Here is a 20,225-nt window from a genome sequence, read left to right as displayed (position 1 = left end):
CGATGCAGAAAGGCAAAAAATAAAATAAAAATAAAAAAGTAAAAAAAAAATAAAAAATAAAGCATCGTGCTTTAAGGCTGTAAAAATGTGGGTGGGAATATTTTCCAGTGCATGTCATTTTCCGCCAAAGCCAAAATCCGCATTTTGCCGCTCGCTGTTGGTGTTTTTGTCCCTGCAAGTTGGTTTTTCTCTAAAGGTGCTGCTGCTCCTTCCTGTCGCCCCACACCGCCAGCATCCCATGCCCCGCGGGAACCTGCGAGGCTCCCACTCCCTGCCCTTTGCTGCACAACAGCCGGCAGATAACCGCGACTCCCCTGCCCTGCAGCTGCTCACAAGACAAGTCCTTCTCTCCTTACCTGCCTGTTCACCACCTGCTCGCTGGGTTTTGGTGCAAGAAGAGCCAACAGAGCTCCTCCGAGCACGGAAAAGCAAAGTGCGTTGATCTCAAAGTCCCTTCCAACCCAAACCAGGCTCCGAGCTCACGTCCAGCTGGTGCTCGCCTGTCCCACCTCTTGGCTCAGAAGCACAAGTGTGCCAAAACCCAGCTGGAGCACTGCAGGGAAAGCACGGCACCTCGGCGGTCCTTGGGCGGCACGAGGAGCTCACACAGGGAGGGATGGGATGGGATGGGATGGCATGGCATGGCATGGCATGGGGAGCTCCCAGCCTTTGCTCCTCCACCAGAGGTGAGGGGAGAGGAGCACGGCTCCTCACAGCTCCGAAGCATCGGCTTGCAATGAAACAGGCTTCAGCTTTTTCAGAGTCAGAAAAGTCGAGGGAAGCGATCCCCCACTATGACCAAGTTCCAGGAGACCTCATACATTCAATTTCAAGCGTCAGTAGTTAAAAATTCCCCTCCCGTCATTCTGCCTGAAGCCAATTACTTTCCCTACATTTCATGCAAAATATTTCTGTAATTTTCCTAAGCATGACAACAGTGAAAAATGCACACTTTCTCTTTGATCGACAAACAAAAATTCTTACACATTTGTGGTTTTGAAGAGTTTTAGCTCTCATGTGGAAAGGGAAGTGCCATTGCATAGGGACAAGGTGACGCTGTGCAGGGACAAAGCGCTCCCTGAAGCAAAGCCCCCGCGTTGGCGGTGTTTGTGCACATGTTTGTGGGGAGCCCGGCAGCATTTTTCGTGCTTGCTTATGTTGGGACGGGAGGTGGGGTGCAACCAAAATATGCTGAGCCTAACTGGGAAGCCAGGGAAAGAAATTAAAGAAAATTTTTTTTAAAAAAAAAAGACACTTCTGCATGAGAAAATGCTTGCCTAGAAATTTCCTGAGCAGCGACTCAGTGCTGATGCGAATCCCGAGTCAGGGAAGCGGTGGGTGGGAGCTTCTCCATCCCTGCCCGCTGCTCCTGGCTGGGTCACAGCCGTGCTACCCACAGCCAGACGTCGTCCATCCATCCCGCCGAGGCCGTTTGTCCAGGCAGCGCTGGCATTGGTGCTGCTCTGCCCTTACAATGCCACCGCTCTGCAAAGCATCTCAGACACCCCACGCAGATGCCAGCACGTTCTGCATCTCTTACAGGCTGCCAGCCTGGGACCACCAAGTCTTTGGGTTGCTTTTGGTTGTTTTCTAGCCTGGAAGTAGCATCCAGGCAGAAAACCATGAATGTCCCCATTTCTCTCAACTTTCTGGACAGGGGCATACATTCCTCCTGCTCGCAGCCCCACAAAGCTCTCAGCCTGTCCTGCTCCACCAAAATCCAGAGACCGAACACAAAGCCCTGCTCCAGCTCTAGTCGAAATGGAAATTTTCCACTTCCATATTTTCAGTGTCACGCTGGAAGATGAGAAGCTTCAGAAAGCAGCCCCTGCCTATTTATCGAAATAAATGAGGAAATAAAAAGGTGTTTTGGGCCAGAGACAACTTCAGCACTGATGGGGGCGGCGGGCATGACGTTTGGCTAAAGGAACATGCATTTCCCTAAAATCATTTCTTGCAACTTTCCCTTCCCTTGCTCTGAGTGTGAGCGCTGCGCAGGGGAGGGATGCCCGAACCCAGGCTGATTTCACGGCCCCTCGTAATGAGGCAGGAGCTTGAAATTATTGTGTGGGAGCTTCTGGCTTCAAACCTGTTCGAAATCCATTCAGGTCTCCCACAGACCTGCTCAGGAAGGTCTCTGAAGGAGACCAAGGAGATCTGACGGCAGAGTCCTCCCTAGGAGAAGCCGCCTCCCCAGGCTGTCCCCTCGCCCCTCATCCCTCGGCTCCAGCCGTTCTGATGGCTGGGGGGGGACACGTTGCTGTGCCCAGCTCGGCTTTCAAGGAGCGGCTGAGGTTGGGGGCACCCTCGGGTCCCTCTGGTCCCCCCGGGGCTCCCCGCAGCGTCTCCATGCGGGCACAAAACTGGGCGCTGAGCTTGCCCGCCGGCCGGGCTGGTCAAGGTCACGGAGGTGGTGGGAAGGAAAGAGAAGGGAAAGTGAGGGGGGAGAGCAAAAAAAAAAAAAAAAAAGTTGACTCAGAAACCACAGGGAATTTTTTGCCTTTTTAGAATACTGGGAAGAGAAAAAATAGCCACAGTTATTCAAAGCATCCCGGATAATCACAGCCTGTTTACTGTTTGCATGCAAAGATGGCAGGCAGGCAGCGCGGCGCGGGGACGAGGAATGAGGAATTCGCCCGGCTCGCTCCGGCCGCTTCTGCTCGGCCCCGCCAAGCCATCGGCCGCCGTCCCCTTGCAGCAGCACAGGAGGAGGAGGAAGGCCAGGGGCTGGGGAGGAAGGAGAAGCCCCGGGGTCGGGAGGTGCGGGAGCAGGGCAGAGCTGGCGCGGCGGGGAGAGCTTCATTCCTGCCGGCCCCCAGAGCAAGCCGGGACTTGAGATGGAGCCGGTGGCGCGCTTTGCCCGACTGGTTTGCTGAGAAGCTGCAGCGCCTGGCAGCTCGCCCCTGCCCGGCCTTCTCAAATCTTCCCCCAGAAAAACGGGGACTAGCTGGAAGACGGGTGAAATTCCCTTGCTGCCTAATCCTGGTGGGAAGCCGGGGATTTCTCAGCTTTGTAAAGAGGTGTTTTCCATCACGGGGAGGTTGTGGTGAGCTCCTCTTCTCCCTTCCAGTTGTAGCGTTTGGCTCGTGGAAACAGAGAGCAGGGGGGGGAGGAGGAGGGAGCTTCTGGAGAAGGAGGCCAAGCTCCGAGGATGCTCCAAGAACCAAGCTCCAACCTGTGTCTCCAAGGGAGCCTGGAAGAAAGAGGGAAAGCAGGAGATGGGGCTTCAGAGATGCTGCTGGGGAGCAGCATGGGGGGGATGATGCTCTCCTGGTGGCCATGGGGCTGCAAGGAAATTGGGGGTCACCACTGAGCCCCTCAGCCATGCCCTGACCCACGCAGAGCCCACGGCCTCGCCGTGCCGCAGGAGGGACAGGACCATCCCTGCCCGAGCCGAGCCACCTCCCCTTCACCCAGCAGGGAGCTGCTGCCCCGGCACGTGGTGACTGACTCGAAGCCACCGGGGTGACGGTGGTGGCGTTGGGAGCAGAGCCCGTGCTGGCCCTTTTCCATCCTTCCAGGGCCATGGACCTGCAGCCTGCAGAAGGTGCCACGTCCGGGCACCAGCACGGCCAGCAGCTTGGTAGACATCTGCAGCCACCCCTCCTCGGGGACACGGGGAGCCAGGGATGCAAGGGGCGAGGCACAGGGATGCAGGGATCAAGGATACAAGGATACAAAGATGCAGGAACCCAGGGATGCAGGGATTGAGGACACAGGGATGCAAGGACACAGAAGCATGGGAGTGCTAGGACTTGGAGGCACAAGGACACGGGTGCAGGAATGCTGGGGCACAAGGACCACAGACACAGGGATGGGACCAGGAGGTCTGGCTCCCCTGCAGTATTTTGGCTGAGACAGCAAAAGGATCGCTGGCAGCCCCGCAGCAGTGACAGGGACACATCCTGGCCTGAGTGGGACACGGCGTGTGATGAAGGCCAGCGGGTGCCAGCGATGCCAGGGAGGAGCTGCAGCTGGGGGCAATGCCGTGGGGACAGAGCCCAGCTCCTGCCCTGGCACTGCCTCCAGGGAAGGGAATCGGAGTTTTCGGAGCCAACCTGCCTGCTGCCTCCTCCCCTCTCTGCAAAATTTGGGAGGCATTTCTCACCGGTGGAGGCTGCTGCAGCAGCATGGGCCCTCAGGCTGGATTTTGGTGGGTCTCAGCTCCTCCTAACCCGCGGCCCCACTGCCTGAGCTGCATCAGGCTGTTCCTGCAGCTGGAAAGCAACCCTACCAAAACAAAGCAGCCCCGGCCCTGCTGGCTGCAGCAGCAGAAGCATCCTGCCCCATCCTGCCTCCTTTATAGGTGGGCTTTGGGGCTTTCCTTCCCCTTCCTTTTTTCTTTTGCAGCTCTTGAGAAGCTGCCTGCAAGCAGCCAGACCTGCTGCAAGGCCGACCTGCATCCGGATTTGGGTAAATAAAGCAGCGGGCGTGAGCTGCTGCGGTATGCCAGGAATGCTGCAGCTCTTCCCGAGCGGCCGCTGCAGCCCCTGGGGAGCAGGAGCAGGGGGAGGCAGGGCAGGTATGGCCCAGCTCAGGGCTTCCCATCCCTCTGGGCCTCTCCAACCTGCCCCTAAAGGGATGGAGGCTCCTAAATTTTCAGCCATGCTCCCCCACAGCCTTGGGCTTGAGGAGCCAAAGCTCCCCAGCATGGCATCTCCAAAGCCGCCGCGCTGAGCACAGCAGTGAGCGAGGCCGTGCAGTGGCTGCACATCACAGCAGGATGGAGACACGCTCACAAGAGGAACGCTGTGGATAGGAAGGGTGGCTCGGAGCTCGCGTTCAGCATCGCCGTCACACTGGTACCCACCATACTCAGAAGCCACCTTCCAGGGTGGTCCATCTGTGACGGCGGTCAGAAAAAGTTCAAGTGACTGCGGCAAACAAGAGCATCAAGCTGGGGAGCATCATTTTGTGGCTGTGCAAGTCCTAAGGCAGCCCCATCTCGAACACCAGAACTTCTGGCCTTCCAGAAGAGAAGAGTGAGGAGCCGGGCAGCACGGGAAGGGCCGAGAGGTGGCTGCTGAAGCCCTGGAAGAGCTCGGGGACCAGGAAGGGCTTGAAGACCTGGCAGCGAGGAAGTCTCACCAGGAGGAAGAGGAAGGTTGTGGAGCATCACACGGCTGCGTCCTTCACCCCAATCTCCACTTCCCCGGGCAAACATGGCATCGCATACGAAAAGAACACTGGGGGGGGGGGGGGTCGAGATTTGTGGGTTTTTATTTATTTTTTTATTAAAATATTGTTATACCAAGTGGAATGCTACAGCAATCTCGGTATAGGGCGGCATAACGAAACAGCCAGGTTTACGTTTAAATACTCCAGATAACTTAAAACGCACAAACAAGAACTCGTCGTCTTTGGCAGGAAAAAAAAGTTCACAGCACGAAATACTTAAAAAGAAATACCAATATTAATATAAAATATATTAAGTTGTGGGTTTTTTTTTCCTCTTTCATATTTTGCTTTGTTTTCCACTTTGTAAACAATGCATGAGAACCAAACGCATTTTTTACATGTCTGGGAGAGAAAATAAAAAATGCAGTTGTCCAGCAAATGCACACATGTTTGAAGAAGAAAGAAAAATATATATATATGCACGAAGGGCAAGGCTGGGAAGTGTCTGAGTTCTGAGGACCGAGCAGTCAACATTGGCTACGGGCAGAAGCCAGCTGCCAGTAGAGGAGGGGGCCACGGGGCGGTGCGTCCCACCTGGACATGGTGCACGCTTGCTCCACTCTGAGCATTTCATCTCCAGCAGGTTTCTCCTCCACCTTCCATTCCCTCTATTATTGTTTTTTTAGTTTTTGCTTAACCAACACTCCATTCCCTCCCTTCGTGAAAAAAAAAAAAAAAAGGGATGTGCCCAGGGCTCTCCCAGTAGCTCCTGAGATGGGGATGGAGATGGGAAGGAGTCAACAAGGGAGGGATGGGAAGAAACCCCAGGGGAAGTGGGGAAGGAGGCTGAAATGATAAATACATTTGCTCCCGTCCTACAAAACAGGGGTGTATTTACAGGGGGTCACATCTCCTGGGCTGTCAGGCAGCTGCCACCGGGGCCAGGTGCTCCAGCGTCCCCAGGGACACGCACAGGGCACATGGTGGGGACAGTGGCCAAGACTGGACGTGGAGGACTGCACTGTCGCCTCTCCTCTTTGGACAGCTCCACCACGGTGACAGCAGCTCTCCCCGGCCACACTGGGGAAGTTGAGGCAGGGAGGCCAGAAGAGCCTTAAATCAAGATCTCCACCATGTCAGACAGGTCTGGGGCTCTGGGGGCGGCCGAGCTCTCTGCAGAGAAATGAGGGGAGAACGTGAGGCCTGGAGAAGCAAGCAGGATTTTCTTCCTGGAGCCAGACTGCTTCAGTTTTAGTGGATTTAGTCTCAGCTCAAAGCCGACAGCCAAGCCCAGCCCCACTCCCTGCACCTCCCGCATCCCTCGGAGCATCCCTGGGGACTGCGGGACTCACCCTGCGAGCCGGCCGGGCACTCTGCGCCCTCGCCCCAGCTCTGCGCCGCCCCGTCTGTCTGCGTGCTGCCATCCTTGCTGCCGCACTTGGCATGAGAGGGTGGGGGGACAGCGGTGGGCACCGCTGGCACTTCATCTGCTGCGGTTTTGCCTGCCAGAGGAGACGTCGTTAGGGATTTGTCAGCATGGGAGAAATCCCACCCAACACGCCCCCAAACCTCCCAGCTATGGAGAGCCACTTCCAAAATTGCAAGGGGAAATTTTAGGCTGCTCCTTGCTGGGAAGCAGAGGTGAGGAGGGCTGGGATGCCCTCGTTTACCTGCACTGCCCCTGGAGGTGCCTTCTGCGGCGGAGGCGACAAAGACAGATGGCACAGACTTGGCCGGTCGCAGGGAGCCCTGGAGGGCTTTGCTAGGATCCCTCCGCGAGCGCTGCTGCAGGACTTTGATGACGGCGTCCTTCTCCAGGATTTGGGCATGAAGGGCTTTTAACCTGGAGAGGTGAAGAGGCACAAGTTGAGAAGAGGAGGAAGACCATCGGCCAGCGTGATGGAGCCAAAGCCTTGGATGAAGCCTCACTGGGGCCACCTGGCCCACTGGGGATGCTCTGTGACCGCACCGCCCAATGAGCAGCTCGTCGGAAAGCAGGCCTGGTGAGGTGGGACTACCTGTTCTCCATCTCCTGGTGCTTGTGGTTGGCCAGCAGGAGGTCCTCATTGAAGCTGCTGTTGGGCGAGTGCCGCGGCGAGTGGCTGATGAGGGTGGTGTCCCGCTGGGCCGCGGCGGTGGCGGCGGCGTCCATGGCGAACTGCCGCATGGTGCACTCCTCCAGGTACTTCTGCTCCCACTTGGTCATGTCAGCCTCCAGGGCCAGGATCTTCTCCTCCTTCTCCCTCAGCTGCTCGGACAGCCTGTGGGCACTCAGCTCGGGCGTCCCCCCGCCTGCGGCGCCCACTTGCCTCTGAAGCAGACAAAAAAAGACCCACAGAGAAGGTGAGGAGATGCCGGGATGGAGGTCGCAGGCGCCTCCTGCCGCATGGTCCCCAGGATGCCCCCACCTGCTGAGCTCGCAGCATCTTCAGTTCCTGCTCCAGGCGGGTGCGGAGGCGCAGCTCGAGCTGCTCCCGCTTCTCGCAGGCGGCCTGGAGCTGGCCCAGGGCTGCCTGCAGCCGCTCCACCTTCTCCACGTACGCCCGCTTCTTCCGCAGCTCGGCCTCCGCCTTGGCTGCCCGTGCCTGGGCGCTGCCCAGCGCCTGCTCCAGCAGCTCTGCCCGCCGGCGCTGGTCCTCGTTGGCACTGCGCAGCAGGGAGGCTTCCCGCTCCAGTTTCTCCTTCTCCTGCTGGTGCTCATAGCCTGCAGAAAAACACAGAGCTCAGCCCCGGAGACACAAAGGTGAGGGAGGAAAGAGCACATGGAGGCCCCTAAAAAAGAGGCCGTGCCTATGGTTCTTGACCCAACTGCATGGTATGAGAAGCCCTTGCCCAGCATGCGTGGTGCGTCGGTGACGGGTGACATCCCAGCAGCACAGACATCAGAGCATGGACATGTCCTGATGGACACGGCCACAAGCACGGACACTAGCTGCATCAGAAAACCTCCTTTTGGCATACTGCAGCCCAAAATTTGAATTGTGACAGAAAAAAAAAACAGTCCTGGCTTGTAGCTAGCCACTACAGGGAAGAGGACACAATTCCTCCCTCGTAACACCAACACCGTCTCTCTGCTGAAATAACACACAGCAGAAATGTAGAGATGGATCTTGCTGTATTCCCCCCCCACCCCCCCAAAAAAAATCCCAGCTTGCTCAGGAGAGAGGAGCAAAGGAAGGGCCAGGCGGGCGCAGGGAGGGAGTGCGGACTTTGTGCTGGAAGAGCCGGCTCGGCAGCAGGAATGCGGAGAATGCAGGTCACCCCGCCGGCCGGCCGGGATTAATGGCTCGAGTCCAGCGCCCGGAGCAGCACAGCTATCCCTGGGGAAGGGCAAAAAGCTCCCACCCGGCCCCCGCCGCCTCCTCCCCCAGCTTAAAGGCTTCTGCACCGAGTCCCTGCCCCAGGGGAGCCAGGTGAAGACGAGCCCCCGGGGACTTACTCTGTGCCAGAAGCTTCGCCACCGTGCCCTGGTTGCTCTCCTGGTTCTCCTGGGTCTTGCTGGCCAGCTGCTTGTTGGCTGATTCCAACCGTTCTGGCACAAAAATGCAAAGAAAAATTCAGATTTAAAATAATTGTCTTGATCGGATGAAGGGGGAGCCCTTGGTGAAAACACCCAGAGTAATGAAACTTCTAAAAAGAAATCTGTCAGGGAAAAGCCAAGGGCTCGGGGCGCCTGCAGAGACAGGGGTGTGGAGGGGCCTGGCCAACCAGAGCCGCCATGGAACTGGGGGACACAAGTGGACCACCCCGATGCTCCTGTGGGTCGCAGCCACCCTCACCTTTCAGGTCTCGGTTGAAGTCCTGCAGCCGCCGCATCTCCCCGTCTCTCTTGGTCCTCATGGCTTTCTCCAGCGCTTCCCGCTTGGAGGACGCCTTCATGAGGTTTTCGTAATCCTCCGAGATGCGCTGGATCTCCGTTTCCAGCTGGGGAGGAGGAAGTGACGGGCGGGGGTGAGATATTTGTGGAATGAGGAAAAGAAAGGCAGATGCTGGCGAAACATCGCCCGGGCTTCTTGACCTGCCCTAAGCTGCCAACGGGACTCAGAAAACCCATGGGAGTGGCAGCGAGGAACCCCCACCACAGCATGTTTTGGGGGAAAAACTCTTTTTTTTTCCCCTGCTTTTAGCTTTGTGGGCACAGAGGGAGTTTTCTCACTGGCCCTAGCATGGACTTGGCTGCGCCGCAGTCCCCCTGCGCTGGCCCAGCCTCTCCCTGTGCCTCCAAGTGTCCATCTGTCCGGCGGGGAACAGCCCTGTCCTTGTGCACAGCCGCACAAAGGGCTTTCTGTGGCAGCCCGAGTGCTACCGGAGGCGCAGAATGGGCTCTCTTCCCCCCCTCTTGCCCGCTCAGTGAGGACGAGGAGCTGCCCTGCCACTGAAGCACAGCTGTTTGCAGGGAGAAGCCACCAGAGGGAGGGGGCAGAGATTAAAACACAAAAGGGGGGTGAATTTCCCCAGCAGCTGTTTGCCCCAGGCGGCAAGGAAGCAAATGCACGAGCTCTGCCCCAAAACAGGGGACAAAGCCTCGCTGTGCAGACGAAGCCACACCGGGGGGCAGGGGGGGGGACCCACTCCCAGCCCAAGCCTGCTGCCCGCAGCACGTCGGGGTGGGAGGTCACTGAGCCGCGTCCCCTCCTCCCAGAGGGATGGAGGTGGGCAAAGCTCTGGGTCGAAGCAGAGGTGGCTCCACCGAGTATCCGCACTCGTTGCTCAAATCCCAAAGAAACGGCAGGGCTGGGATCCCGCATCCCACTCCGACACGCGAACACCGGGGCGGAGGCCGGCTCACCTTCTGGATGCGGCTGGCTTTCTCCGCGCAGCTCTCCAGCTCCCGCCGCAGCTTCTCGTTCTCCCGCAGCAGCCTCTCGTTCTCCCGCAGGACCGCGTCCGCCTGGGCCAGCCGGCTGCCGGCCGAGGCCGCCTGGGCGCTCATCAGGGCCTCCACGCCGGCGGGGCCGAGCGAGCCCAGCGCGCTTGGCATGGGCAGGAATGCCGCGGTGACGGGCGATGGCATCAGCCTGCTGGAAGGAAGGAGTGGGATGCTGAGGGGCTTTGCAGGGACAAAGCACGCCAAGCAACTCCAGCACCCTGTGGATTTCTTACAGCCCCCATGTCTTCCTCCTCTAGGTGACCCTTGTGGGAAAACAAAGCTCCTGAAGCACCTGTGGGTGCTGCTTGGGCTCACCAGAGGGATGAAACAGGTGCTGGGTGCCCCCAGGTCTCCCAAAAGGATGAGGGAGGCTCTGAGAGCACCCAGCCTGCCTTCCAGGGCCAGGAAGGGTTTGTGTTCTCACTCAAGCACTCTCAAATGCGAGGCAAATCCCATCTCACAGCGTGGAGCTCGAGCACCTCCACAGCCAGGATTTAAGCACCTGGGACACCTGAGAACTTCAGGACCTGGCCGCTGTGTCAGGAGGGGCTCCAGTCCCACCCTGTGACTGGGGATGATGCAGCTAGGAAAATCCTCGGCAAAGGATGCGCCTTGAAAGCCTGCAGCTCTACCCTTTTTCCTCATTACTTTCTGGGCAAAGCAAGGGCTCCTGGCACGGCTCCTGGCTCAAAGGCTCACCACCAAACTATTAATACCTCCTCATTACAGCGCTCCGAGTTCCTCGACATCCCACAGCCGCCTCGGCCATCCCAAGCCGTGCGACCGCCCCGCCGGAGCCGCCCCGCTGGAGCCCGCATTCCTGCGGGGTGATATAGGAGTGAGGAAGAACAAATGCATCTTCCTCGTGGCTCCCCTTCCCCTCTTTGTTCCCTGGAAGGAGAGCGCTTCCTGCCAGAGATGCTATCGCTCTCAGCCCGGGTAGGTCAGCAAGGCGTGGAGCAGCGTGCGTCCCCCTGCCTATTGCAGTTCCCCTCTTCACCCCGTTTTCCACAGAAGACGATGCTTCCAGCCCTCCCCAAATGCCAGGCGATGCCTGAACCTCTGCGCCCACGGATCTCAAAGTGGAGCTCAAAGTGGAGCTGGGCTTTGCTGAAGGAAGAAGTGCCCAACACTTATCCACGCCACTGGCAGAGCCCCCAGCAGCTCCCCTGTGGCATGGAGGGGAGCCCGGTGCCAGGGCCCGTGGGCATCTCTGGCTGGGGATTGCCGGGTGGCATTTTCCACCCCAGGGAGCACATTTTCCTTCCACGCTGGCCCGTGCCTGTTCCGAATTTAGCCATTTCCTGATCTGGTTCCAGCTCCTGAATTAACCCCAAATCCCTCCCAGAACAGCGGGGTTTTCGTTGCCAGTTGGAGAAAAACGAACCGCGGTCTGGCTACGCCAGGGAAAACTTGGGCAAACGGTGCTGCCCAGCCGCTTTGTGAAGCCGCGGCACCCCTGCACCCCAAAAACAGCGTGGCACCCGTGCAGGCTCTGCGGGTTACCTGACTTCGGGGTGCTGGAAGCCGGGACCGTCCCGGGAGCAGGGTCGGGGCAAGTAAGTGCCGGCCGCATCCTGGCTGGGGATGATGTAGGGATACTCCGGGGGGGGGCCCCGCGGCTCCGGCCCCTCGGGGCGCTGCCCTCGCAGGGTGTAGTGCCGGGAGAGCTGGGGGTAGCTGTGGGATGAGCTCATGGGGCTGTGCGCTTTGGCCCCATTCCTCTCCAGCGACATCTGCATCAGACGCTCACTCAGCGACCGCACGTGGCCGTGCTTCAGGTCCTTCAGCGAGTCGTCGGGGCGCCGGGCGCCGCTCTCGGCCCCCCCGGGCTGCTGCCCACCCCGCTGCACCGCGTAGTACTGGGAGTGCGCCTTGGCCTCCTCGTAGCTCGGCAGCTCCTCGCCCTTGTGCTGGGGCTGGCAGAGGCGGTAGCCGCTGTTTTCCGAGTAGAGGTGGTCAGCGTGATGCTCCTGGCCCTGGGGCTCCTGCCTGGTGGACTGCTGCACCATCTGGCTTTCCTCCTGGGTCAGGCTTTCCAGGGAGGAGCGGGGGCTGCCGCCGCTGCCGCCGCGCAGGGCTTGCTGCTGGATGGCCAGCAGCGTGCGGTTCTCCGTCAGGTTCCCATAGCGCAGCTGCTCCTGGATCAGGCGGTGCAGGACCGTCCCGCTCGAGTCCTCCGCCGTCCTCATCTCCGCTGGCAAAGCCGCGCTTCCCTCCGAGGAGCTCGCGTCGGGATCTAGCGGCGAGGTGGGCACCTGCGTGGGGAGACGGGGGGACGTCGGTGGGGAGCTCGGGGATGTCGGTGGGGAGCGAGGGGACGTTGGAGGGGAGCGAGGGGACGTCGGTGGGGAGCGAGGGGACGTTGGAGGGGAGCGAGGGGACGTTGGAGGGGACGTCGGAGGGGAACGAGGGGACGTCGGAGGGGAGCAAGGGGATGGTGGAGGGGAGCGAGGGGAAGTCGGAGGGGAGCGAGGGGACAGGCAGGGAGGTTGGGGACGTCGGTGGGGAGCTCGGGGACCGTCGGGGAGCTGCTGCTGCCGCCGGGCAGCGGGAGCAGGCCGGCCTGAGCCCCGCCGCTCTCGCCACAGCCCCGAGCTGGGGGCTGCCTGCGGGGCTCCGTCCCGTCCCGGGCGGCCCCCGGGGGGCAAAGGGAAGCCCCCTGCCCGCGGGATCCCGGGGCCGGGCGGCACTTACCGGGGCATGGCGGGAGCGCCGAGGCCGTGCTGCTGCCCGCGGAGCGCGGCCGGTGCCGACTGCGGGCCGGGCCGGGCTCTGCTATGCCCGGAATGCGGGGCCCGCCCCGCCGCCGCCGCCGCCGCCGCCGCCAGGGGGAGCAGCGCCCGCCCCGCCGCCGCCATTTCGGGGCTGCCCCCCTCACACGGCTCGGCTGCCGGGGCTGGGGGGGGGGGGGGACCGAGGGGACGGGGGGGGCACGGCCACGGGCCGGGCCCGGTGCCCGAGGAGGGGTCGGCGGGGGGGAGGCGGCGGCGTGGTGCAGCTGCCGGGCGCTGAGGGGGGGCGGCGGGGCCTGCCCGCCAGCTGGCCCGGCCGCATCAATCTTGGTGTGCGATCAAAGCTGCGGGAGACACGCCATTGTCTCCCAGCCACCCCCAGAAAGGAAAAAATAAATAATAATAAAAAAAAAAGAAACACACGCGCGCACACAAAAAGTCCCCGTCGGCCCCATCTGCTCTGCCCTCACGGCCCCCCTCAGCCATCGCCGCCCCCAGCCCCGGGACGGGCGCTGGGTGCTTCTCGTCAGGGGGCGGAAAGGCCGAGGGACGGAGGGGGACGTGGCGACGGAGGGTCACAGCAGGGCTTTGTGGCTTTGGGACGCCAGGGGACGGGGGCTCTGCTCCTTCCCAGCGGGGAACGAAGCCGCTTTGCCCCCACGTGCAGGCCGGCGGCTCCCCAGCACGTCCGCCCGCGGGCCCCGAGACGGCAGATGGCCCGGGGGGCGGCGGGGAGGGGGGCAGCGGAGGGGCAGGTGCAGGGAAAATTGCTAATTAGATACGGGACATTAAGCTCTCTCATTCCGGAGAGAGGGAATTCGGCACCTTCCAAACGCCGAACAAAGCCCGGAGTGGGCCGTCGGGCTCGTCCCCTTCCCATCCTCAAGAGCTTTGTCTGGGGGGACGGAGGGGGACAAGCTGCCGGGGAAGCTCCGCTCGGCCGAAGCCCCGCTGCCAGCCAGCAGCATCCTTCAGCGAGGCACGCGGGAGAGTGACGGATGCGTGCTGCAGAGCCCGAAAAGCAGGCGTTTTTCCCCATGATGCAGGCGCTGGGCTTGTTGTCGGCGGCTCACGGACCAGTTAGAGGGCTGAGCAACATGAGCTTCCAGCCCAGGTCAAGGTGGAGACCACGCTGCAGGTGTGGGGGAGGTCCCCACCCCTGCCAGGGCTTCCCGACGGGACAGGGGGACCCAGCGTGACAGAGGCCCCGGTAGGACCAGAGCCCCCCGGCTGCCTCCCCTGGCTCATCCACCAGCCTTATCTATGCCTGCGTCATCCCGCTTCCCTTCCTATCTCAACACCGCTCTATTTTTGGCAGCAGGAAACCCCTCCTGGGCTGATAACACCACTCTGGAAAGTGATCTGAAGAGGAAAAGCCCTCTGCTCCTCTTTTTCTTTCTGCCACTTGCAGATATGAGAAGCCTCCACCTTTCCATCTTCCCCCGGTGAAGGCTGAACAGCAGCTGGCTATTGAACATCAGGGATCGACCCCGTCCCGCAGACCCACCGGGCTCCCCACACGGACCCTGTGCCCCTCATCAGGGGATGAAGCATGCAGAAAGGTCGAAGGCAGCCCCATAAACCCAGACTTGGCAGTCTTGCAGGGCAGGGAGGCTGAATTGGCAAGGCTGGGGAGCGGGGATGGAGACAGGGATGCCGGGTAGGCAGTGGCGTGCCACATCCTCGGTCAGAGCCAGGATGCTTGTGATTGCTGAGTTCCATCCTGGGGGCTCAACTCTGTTTAGCCATCAGATTATATTCCTGATGTGTTATCTCCCGTGTAACGCTTCCCACCTTTAGGAAAAGCGGGCAGACCAGCAGTTTTTTGGCTGTGGGGAGAAGCAGCCAGGGTTCCCAGCAGCCCCGATCCCAAAACCTGGGGCAGCAGCGGGGAGGAGGTGAGTGCAGGTGCCGGGGCCGCGGGCTCCCTGCATGACACACAGCCTGGCGATGCCAAACCCTGCCACTGACCTCACCGCCCAGCCTTATCGGCGAGGCGTTGGAGCGAGGTGAACGAGCCAAGAAAATGCTCATGGGATGAGATCACCTCGGCTTTCTTCGCGGCTCCCAGCCGCCGCTCCCGAGCCCGCAAGCCGGGGAGGATGCGCGCGATGGGGAGGAGGTTTGCAGCCAGCAAACTGGTCCTGGAGGGATGGCGACAGCATGCAGGCAGCCAGGTGCCACATCCTGGCCACCAAGCCCTGGGATGCTGAAAAATCCCTCCCGCCCCTCTCCCAAGCTCCTGCTTTAAAGCGAGAAGGAAAAATGGGGCTTCAGGAACCACACAAGTGCCCATTTCCCAGTCCCATGCTGTTTCCCCGTGCCAAGATCCGTGCAGGCTTGAGCTGTTGGGGCTGCTGACCCATGGCTTGTGAATAGCTCGGTGGAAGGACCTCAGGGCTACCTGCCCCTGGGGACATCACCAGCCCGTGTCACTACGGGTGGCTCCCTGCATCCTTAGATGCTCGAAGGGTCCCAGAGGGATGCTGTGTTCTGACCAGGGGGGTCAGGATCGGTGCCACATCCCTGGCTCTGACACTCATCACTGCTGCTGCATTTTCCACTACTCCCTCTAAGCTATCATCTCCCCACATTTCACCCCAAAACCTTTCCATTACTGCATCTTACTCCAGAAGAACCTGCAGGTCCCCAGGGACAGCAAGTTGCAAACCCAAAGTGCTCACATAGCTGTGAGCCAAGGTGCAGACCCTCCACGACTTTAATTATTCCTGGGATAACAAGTGCCCAGCCTGCGAGCCTCGTGCCAGGGCCTTGCAGAAGGGCAGCATCCTTCACTGCCCCGTGGGAAACCCAGGCAGCCTCGGTGGGGGCGCAGCTGGAGCGACGTGGGGACCGGGGCTGGTGACGGTGCGGAGGGGCTGACAGGGATGTCCCCACAGACAGCCATCCCCCAAGACTCAGCTCCTACTATGCTGGTGCTCACACGGGCATCTCCCGTCCCTACATCATGGATGAGGTAGGAAATGCGAGGGGTGATGTGCAAATTTTTGGCTAAGCCATGTGGCCATCACAAAGGGGCCGGTGTCCTTCTCTTCCCCTTCTCCGCATTTTAATCCCCCCCTCCGCCCCATTCTTGAAGTGAGTCATTTCCATTCCTGGATGTTAACTTGTCCTTTTCTGCTCTCGCCAGCAATAATTCGGCCACTTTCTCACCTTTGTGGCATTTTCGCTCTTTCCTGAGAAATGCGGCGCTCTGGGTGCGATTTCCTGCCCGTGGGAGGGACAGCAGGGCGGGGGGGGGATCAGGACGGAGCAGGGCCGTGGGGTGGCACAAGAGCCAGCTCGTGTCACCTCTGCCTGCCCCGTGGGCTCCAGGTCACCCCCCACGGGAAGGTTTGGCTTCACAGCCGTGCTGTGGAGGGCTCGAGGTGGGAGAAGATTGAGAAGAGGAGGCAGGCGAGACGAGGGAGACAGCAGCCACTGAAGAGCAGCCTGCTGCTAAATTTTCATGCAAATACCAAAGAACAAAACCAGAAAGGAGAAAGACCAGCTGTTCTCCCAGAGCCCCCATCGCCGCCCTCCTCCTCCAACAGGCTGCCTCTCGGGGCAGCTGGGCTGGTCTTTGAGCTAGCAGCAGCTTTTTAATGGCCTGAGAGAGCCCAAAGACCAACCGGGAACAGAATATAGAATAGAGGGTGGGAATGATGGGTGGATGGACGGATGGATCTTCCTTTTTGCCCCATTTAAATGTCACAGAGATAATGTCTTACCAGACCGAAAATTAAATAGCTAAAGTCTTCACATTTGCCATTTCTTCAGGGGCCGCAGGGCTACTGGGGGAGAGGGGGAGGTATCTTGATTCAAAGACGTGTCAGGGGAGAGGCACGAGGAGGAGATGCAGCACGGGGAGGTGAGGGATGCTCCAGGGACCACTTTTCAGCAGCACCAGCCCGTGCTCAGCTCGTGCCACCGATGCACACCCAGAGCATCCCTGGGGAAAAAGAAACCCTGGAGACCGGGCTCGGTGGCGTTATTGCCAGCTCTGGCATGCTGACAGGGAGGGTGACACCAAGCTGTCACTGCTGAAAGGCAGCGGATTGCCGGAGGGCTTGTTCCTGAGATGCAGCTCCAGGCATACAGTGTACAGGCACAGAGGGTGTGAAATGCCCCGTGACCCTCTCGTCACAAATTTTTGAGCCCCTCCTGTGGTGGAGCTGCCAGGAACCTCCTGGAGTTCAAGATGGGGAAGCTCAAAGTCCTGCCCCTGGGGAGGAATGACCGGAGGCACCGGGGCATGCTGTGGGCACCCAGCAGGAGAGCAGATCTGCAGGAAAGGCCCTGGGGGTCCCGGTGGGCACCCAGGTGGCTGTGAGCCAGCAGCGTGCCCGTGTCCCAGAGAAGGCCAAGAAGTTAGGCGAAGCCCCGAGAGCAGGCCGAGGGCATCCTGCCCCTCTGCTCGGCACCGGGGAGGCCACAGCCGGGTGCCGGGGCCAGGCCCGGGCCGCCCAGCACAAGACAGACCCGGGAACACCGGAGGGAGCCCAGATGAGACCAGCGAGCTGCTGGAGGGCCTGGAGCCCCTCTGCTGCGAGGAGAGGCTGCGGGAGCTGGGGCTGGAGCAGGGGAGGCCGGGGGAGCCCACCCGTGCCCATGGGTGCCTGCAGGGAGCTGCCGGCAGGACGGAGCCGGGCTCCTTGCGGTGGTGCCCAGGGACAGGGCAGGGGGCACCGGGCACAGACCCAAGCAGAGGGGGTTCCCTCTGGACGTCAGGAAGCACTTGGGGACCGTGCGGGTGACAATGAATGAGTGGGAAGGACATGACCTGAAAATGATGGTGAGGGAGAGAAAGGGTCGTTTAGAGAAACACCCTGAAACAGCAGCCCTGTGGCCAGCTGCTGGGAGAAGTGTGGGCAGAAGAGGATGCAAGAGGAGAAGTAGGGCAATAAGAAGGAAAAGAGCGAGAGCGATACCGAACTCAGCTACAATTGGCCCTGAGCACACCAGGCCCTAGAAGACACTCAACGCCTTGAGCTCCAGCACAGTGCAGCAGCGATGCAGGAGTCCCACGGCCAGCTCCAGGAAAGAGTGGTGCCAACACCGAACTCCGATGTCGGCAGAGCGGCCTTCCAGTGGAGCCGCGTGCTTCAGCTGCGTGCTCGATGATACAATAGAAAACGCCTCTGAAGCCCTGGCCCGCTGGTGCATTTCCTTAGCTCGCTGGAATTTCCGTTTCTTTCTTCCTCTCCCAGGCTCTTACCGAAAAACGGTGTCACCACGCGCGTCCCCTGGGCGGGCTCTGGAGGGAGGCCAGCCTCGTGGTCCCTCTGTCGTGCTCCCTGCGGGCGCCAGGTTCGGCTCGCCCATTTATTAATCACCCAAGGCGACTGCCGATCCAGGGAGAAGATTTACAAGGCGGGCAGGAAGTTCTTGTTTTTACAGGAGTGCCTCAAACACACGCACGCAGTAGGAAAAGCAAACATTCCAGGCATACCGAGGGATCCGCGGGATAAAAATTCCCTAAGCAGCCCGGATTAAGATACTCGCGGCACATGGAAACACTAAAACCCAGACTCAAGGATTTAATTGTCTGATTTAGCAGGCAGCCCCTGAGCCTGCTCCGTGGAACAACCTGAATTGCACGGGAAAAGCCCCTGCGGAGGGACAGGGAGGGGGGCAGCGGAGGTGCCCTTGCTACAGTAAAGGTCAGGGCTGGCCCCCACCGCTCGCCCAGCTCTGTGTGGACACCAGAGCCTTGTGGCAGAGCTCAGCGTGAGCTTTCCTACGGGTTCCCTCCTTCGCAGCTGAGGCAGGGGTCACTCCGAATCAGTGCAATGATCCACGCTTGGAGGAGCAGAGGTGGACGCTGCTGTTGCTCTGCCTGCCCGCAGCCCAAGCTGGAGAGCAGCGGTCGTTGCTCCAGGCCAACACACGTTACCTCCCCCAAAGCCCCGTGAAGGTAATCTCAGCCTCACGACACCTCCCACAGATGAATGACACCTCCTGAAGCGTTGTTGGGGTCGGATGAGGGCAGAATCAGGTCCCATGGGTGGCTCCTATGGGATAATCCATCTCCTGGGCTGCTTGCCCAGCTCCACCAGCCGGGCCCCGAGTGCCGCCATCTGACAAACTCAACAGCAGCAATATTTTTTCATGCGTGAGTTTGCAAAGGAACCTAAGAAAGGCATGAGGCAAACAGCGCTGAAGTCATTTGGTTTCTCTGCAGGAAAAGTAGCCCAAATTATGTGCTTCCCCTTTCTCTTTTGCACTTCCTTTGTCAAAGGATCTGTGCAACAAATTCGAGGTGATGCCCTTAGTCCTGATGACATGTTGGGCAATAACCTGAACTTCCTGAAGGGCTTTGTGTCTCTCTGGGTGAAGAAGAGGAAGAAGGACTGCAGGGCAAGAAAGTGAGAAAGGTCAAGAACCTTTGTTGGCTGGAAATATCCTGGAAGCTGCTGGAAGAGCTGCGGAGGGGAATGATAAGGAAATAAGTCATGAGCTGAAAGGGAGAGTTAAAGACAAGCACAAGTGTAAGGACATCCTAGAATAAAATCCACATTTGCACACTCAGCAAGTCGCCCCCCATGCACAAAGCAGATATGGATTGCCCTGCGTGTTCATCCCAAGTTGCAGCCCACCTGTGGGCATGAGCAGGGCCCCGCAAAAGCTTGCCGCTGCTCCCCTCCTGCAGCCCAGCAGGGATGCTCTGCAAGATCTGGGTGAATTATTGAGACTTTGCATTTCAGCAAATCCTCTGAGCACTTTTGTTCTTTACCTCCTCTCTTTCCTGCCTCCGTTCACCACCAGCCAATGGCAGCAGCAGTCCAGGAGACCTTTTGCTGCTGGCGCGCGGTTCGGATGCAAACACTTCCTTCAGAAGTGGATTCTGCCCCAGTAACTGCAGTTGGCTTTAACGCATGGCTCTGCATTTCTTCTGCTGCTGTGCGTGCCTGCATCTGTGCCCTTCTGCTTTGCCCATGGCTTTAACTGGGCTTCCTGATGGTTTTCCCAGCAGGATCCTCCTAACACCGAGCGCAAGCTTGGCCATTCATGTCCGTACAACGCAGCACGTGCTTCTGCAGGCTCTGTGCTGTGCAGGAGCAGGTTCTGTGGCTGCAGGTGTGAGAAATCACCATAAAAGCTGCAGTTTCCACAAACGGCTCCCAGTGTACACTCAATCATACCCGCAGATTTTACTCAGATCGGTTGTCACTTCTGATTCCGTAAATTCTTGCTCCCAGCCGAGCCCAGGCGGCCGCAGCAGGGCTGGGGCTGAGCCGTCCCCGTGCTACACCACAAGCCAGCTGCATTTAGCAAATTGAACGTGGCATTACAGAGACGTGAGTCATCATCGCTGGTGTTGTTTTCACAGACGCTCACGGCACAGCTCTGCGCCGCAGTGTTTTTGTTTGCCTCTGACCGTAAAAGCGTGACACACGCAGCTCACCCCGTGATAACAACACCTGGCCCACCAGCCACAACCCCGGCTCGTTAGGAAAGGTAAATAAAATCACACCTCGCAGCCAGACAGCCACGACACA

At 59.7% G+C, this 20,225-nt stretch overlaps 1 protein-coding gene across 2 annotated transcripts; it reads right to left on the bottom strand.

Moving 5' to 3' along the window:
• Positions 1 to 5,202: 5,202 nt before the first annotated feature.
• AMOTL2 (angiomotin like 2) lies at positions 5,203 to 12,810 on the bottom strand. 2 transcript variants are annotated; one of them, XM_083847993.1, is made up of 10 exons: positions 12,686 to 12,810; positions 11,495 to 12,246; positions 9,908 to 10,139; positions 8,898 to 9,042; positions 8,558 to 8,650; positions 7,527 to 7,822; positions 7,137 to 7,429; positions 6,789 to 6,961; positions 6,471 to 6,620; positions 5,203 to 6,291 (listed from the first exon to the last, which is right to left on the bottom strand). In XM_083847993.1, the coding sequence occupies exons 2-10, from the start codon at positions 12,178 to 12,180 to the stop codon at positions 6,233 to 6,235; spliced, it is 2,127 nt and encodes a 708-aa protein (XP_083704119.1). In that variant the 5' UTR covers positions 12,181 to 12,246; positions 12,686 to 12,810; the 3' UTR covers positions 5,203 to 6,232. The 2 variants fall into 2 exon arrangements, with proteins under 2 accessions (XP_083704119.1, XP_083704120.1); XM_083847994.1 differs by having other exon boundaries at positions 9,908 to 10,136.
• Between the last annotated feature and the right edge of the window lie 7,415 nt (positions 12,811 to 20,225).

Source organism: Anser anser (assembly GCF_964211835.1).
Source record: "Anser anser genome assembly, chromosome: 9".
NCBI classification, from domain to species: domain Eukaryota; kingdom Metazoa; phylum Chordata; class Aves; order Anseriformes; family Anatidae; genus Anser; species Anser anser.
This window is presented reverse-complemented; position numbering and strand designations above follow the sequence as displayed.

Coding starts and splice junctions, on each gene's coding strand:
- AMOTL2 (XM_083847993.1), bottom strand. CDS start 12,180: ATGAGGACGGCGGAGGACTCGAGCGGGACGGTCCTGCACCGCCTGATC. Junction 10,140..11,494: donor TTCCAGCACCCCGAAGTCAG/GTAACCCGCAGA, acceptor CCTTCCTTCCAG/CAGGCTGATGCCATCGCCCG. Junction 7,823..8,557: donor GGCGAAGCTTCTGGCACAGA/GTAAGTCCCCGG, acceptor GTTTTTCTGCAG/GCTATGAGCACCAGCAGGAG.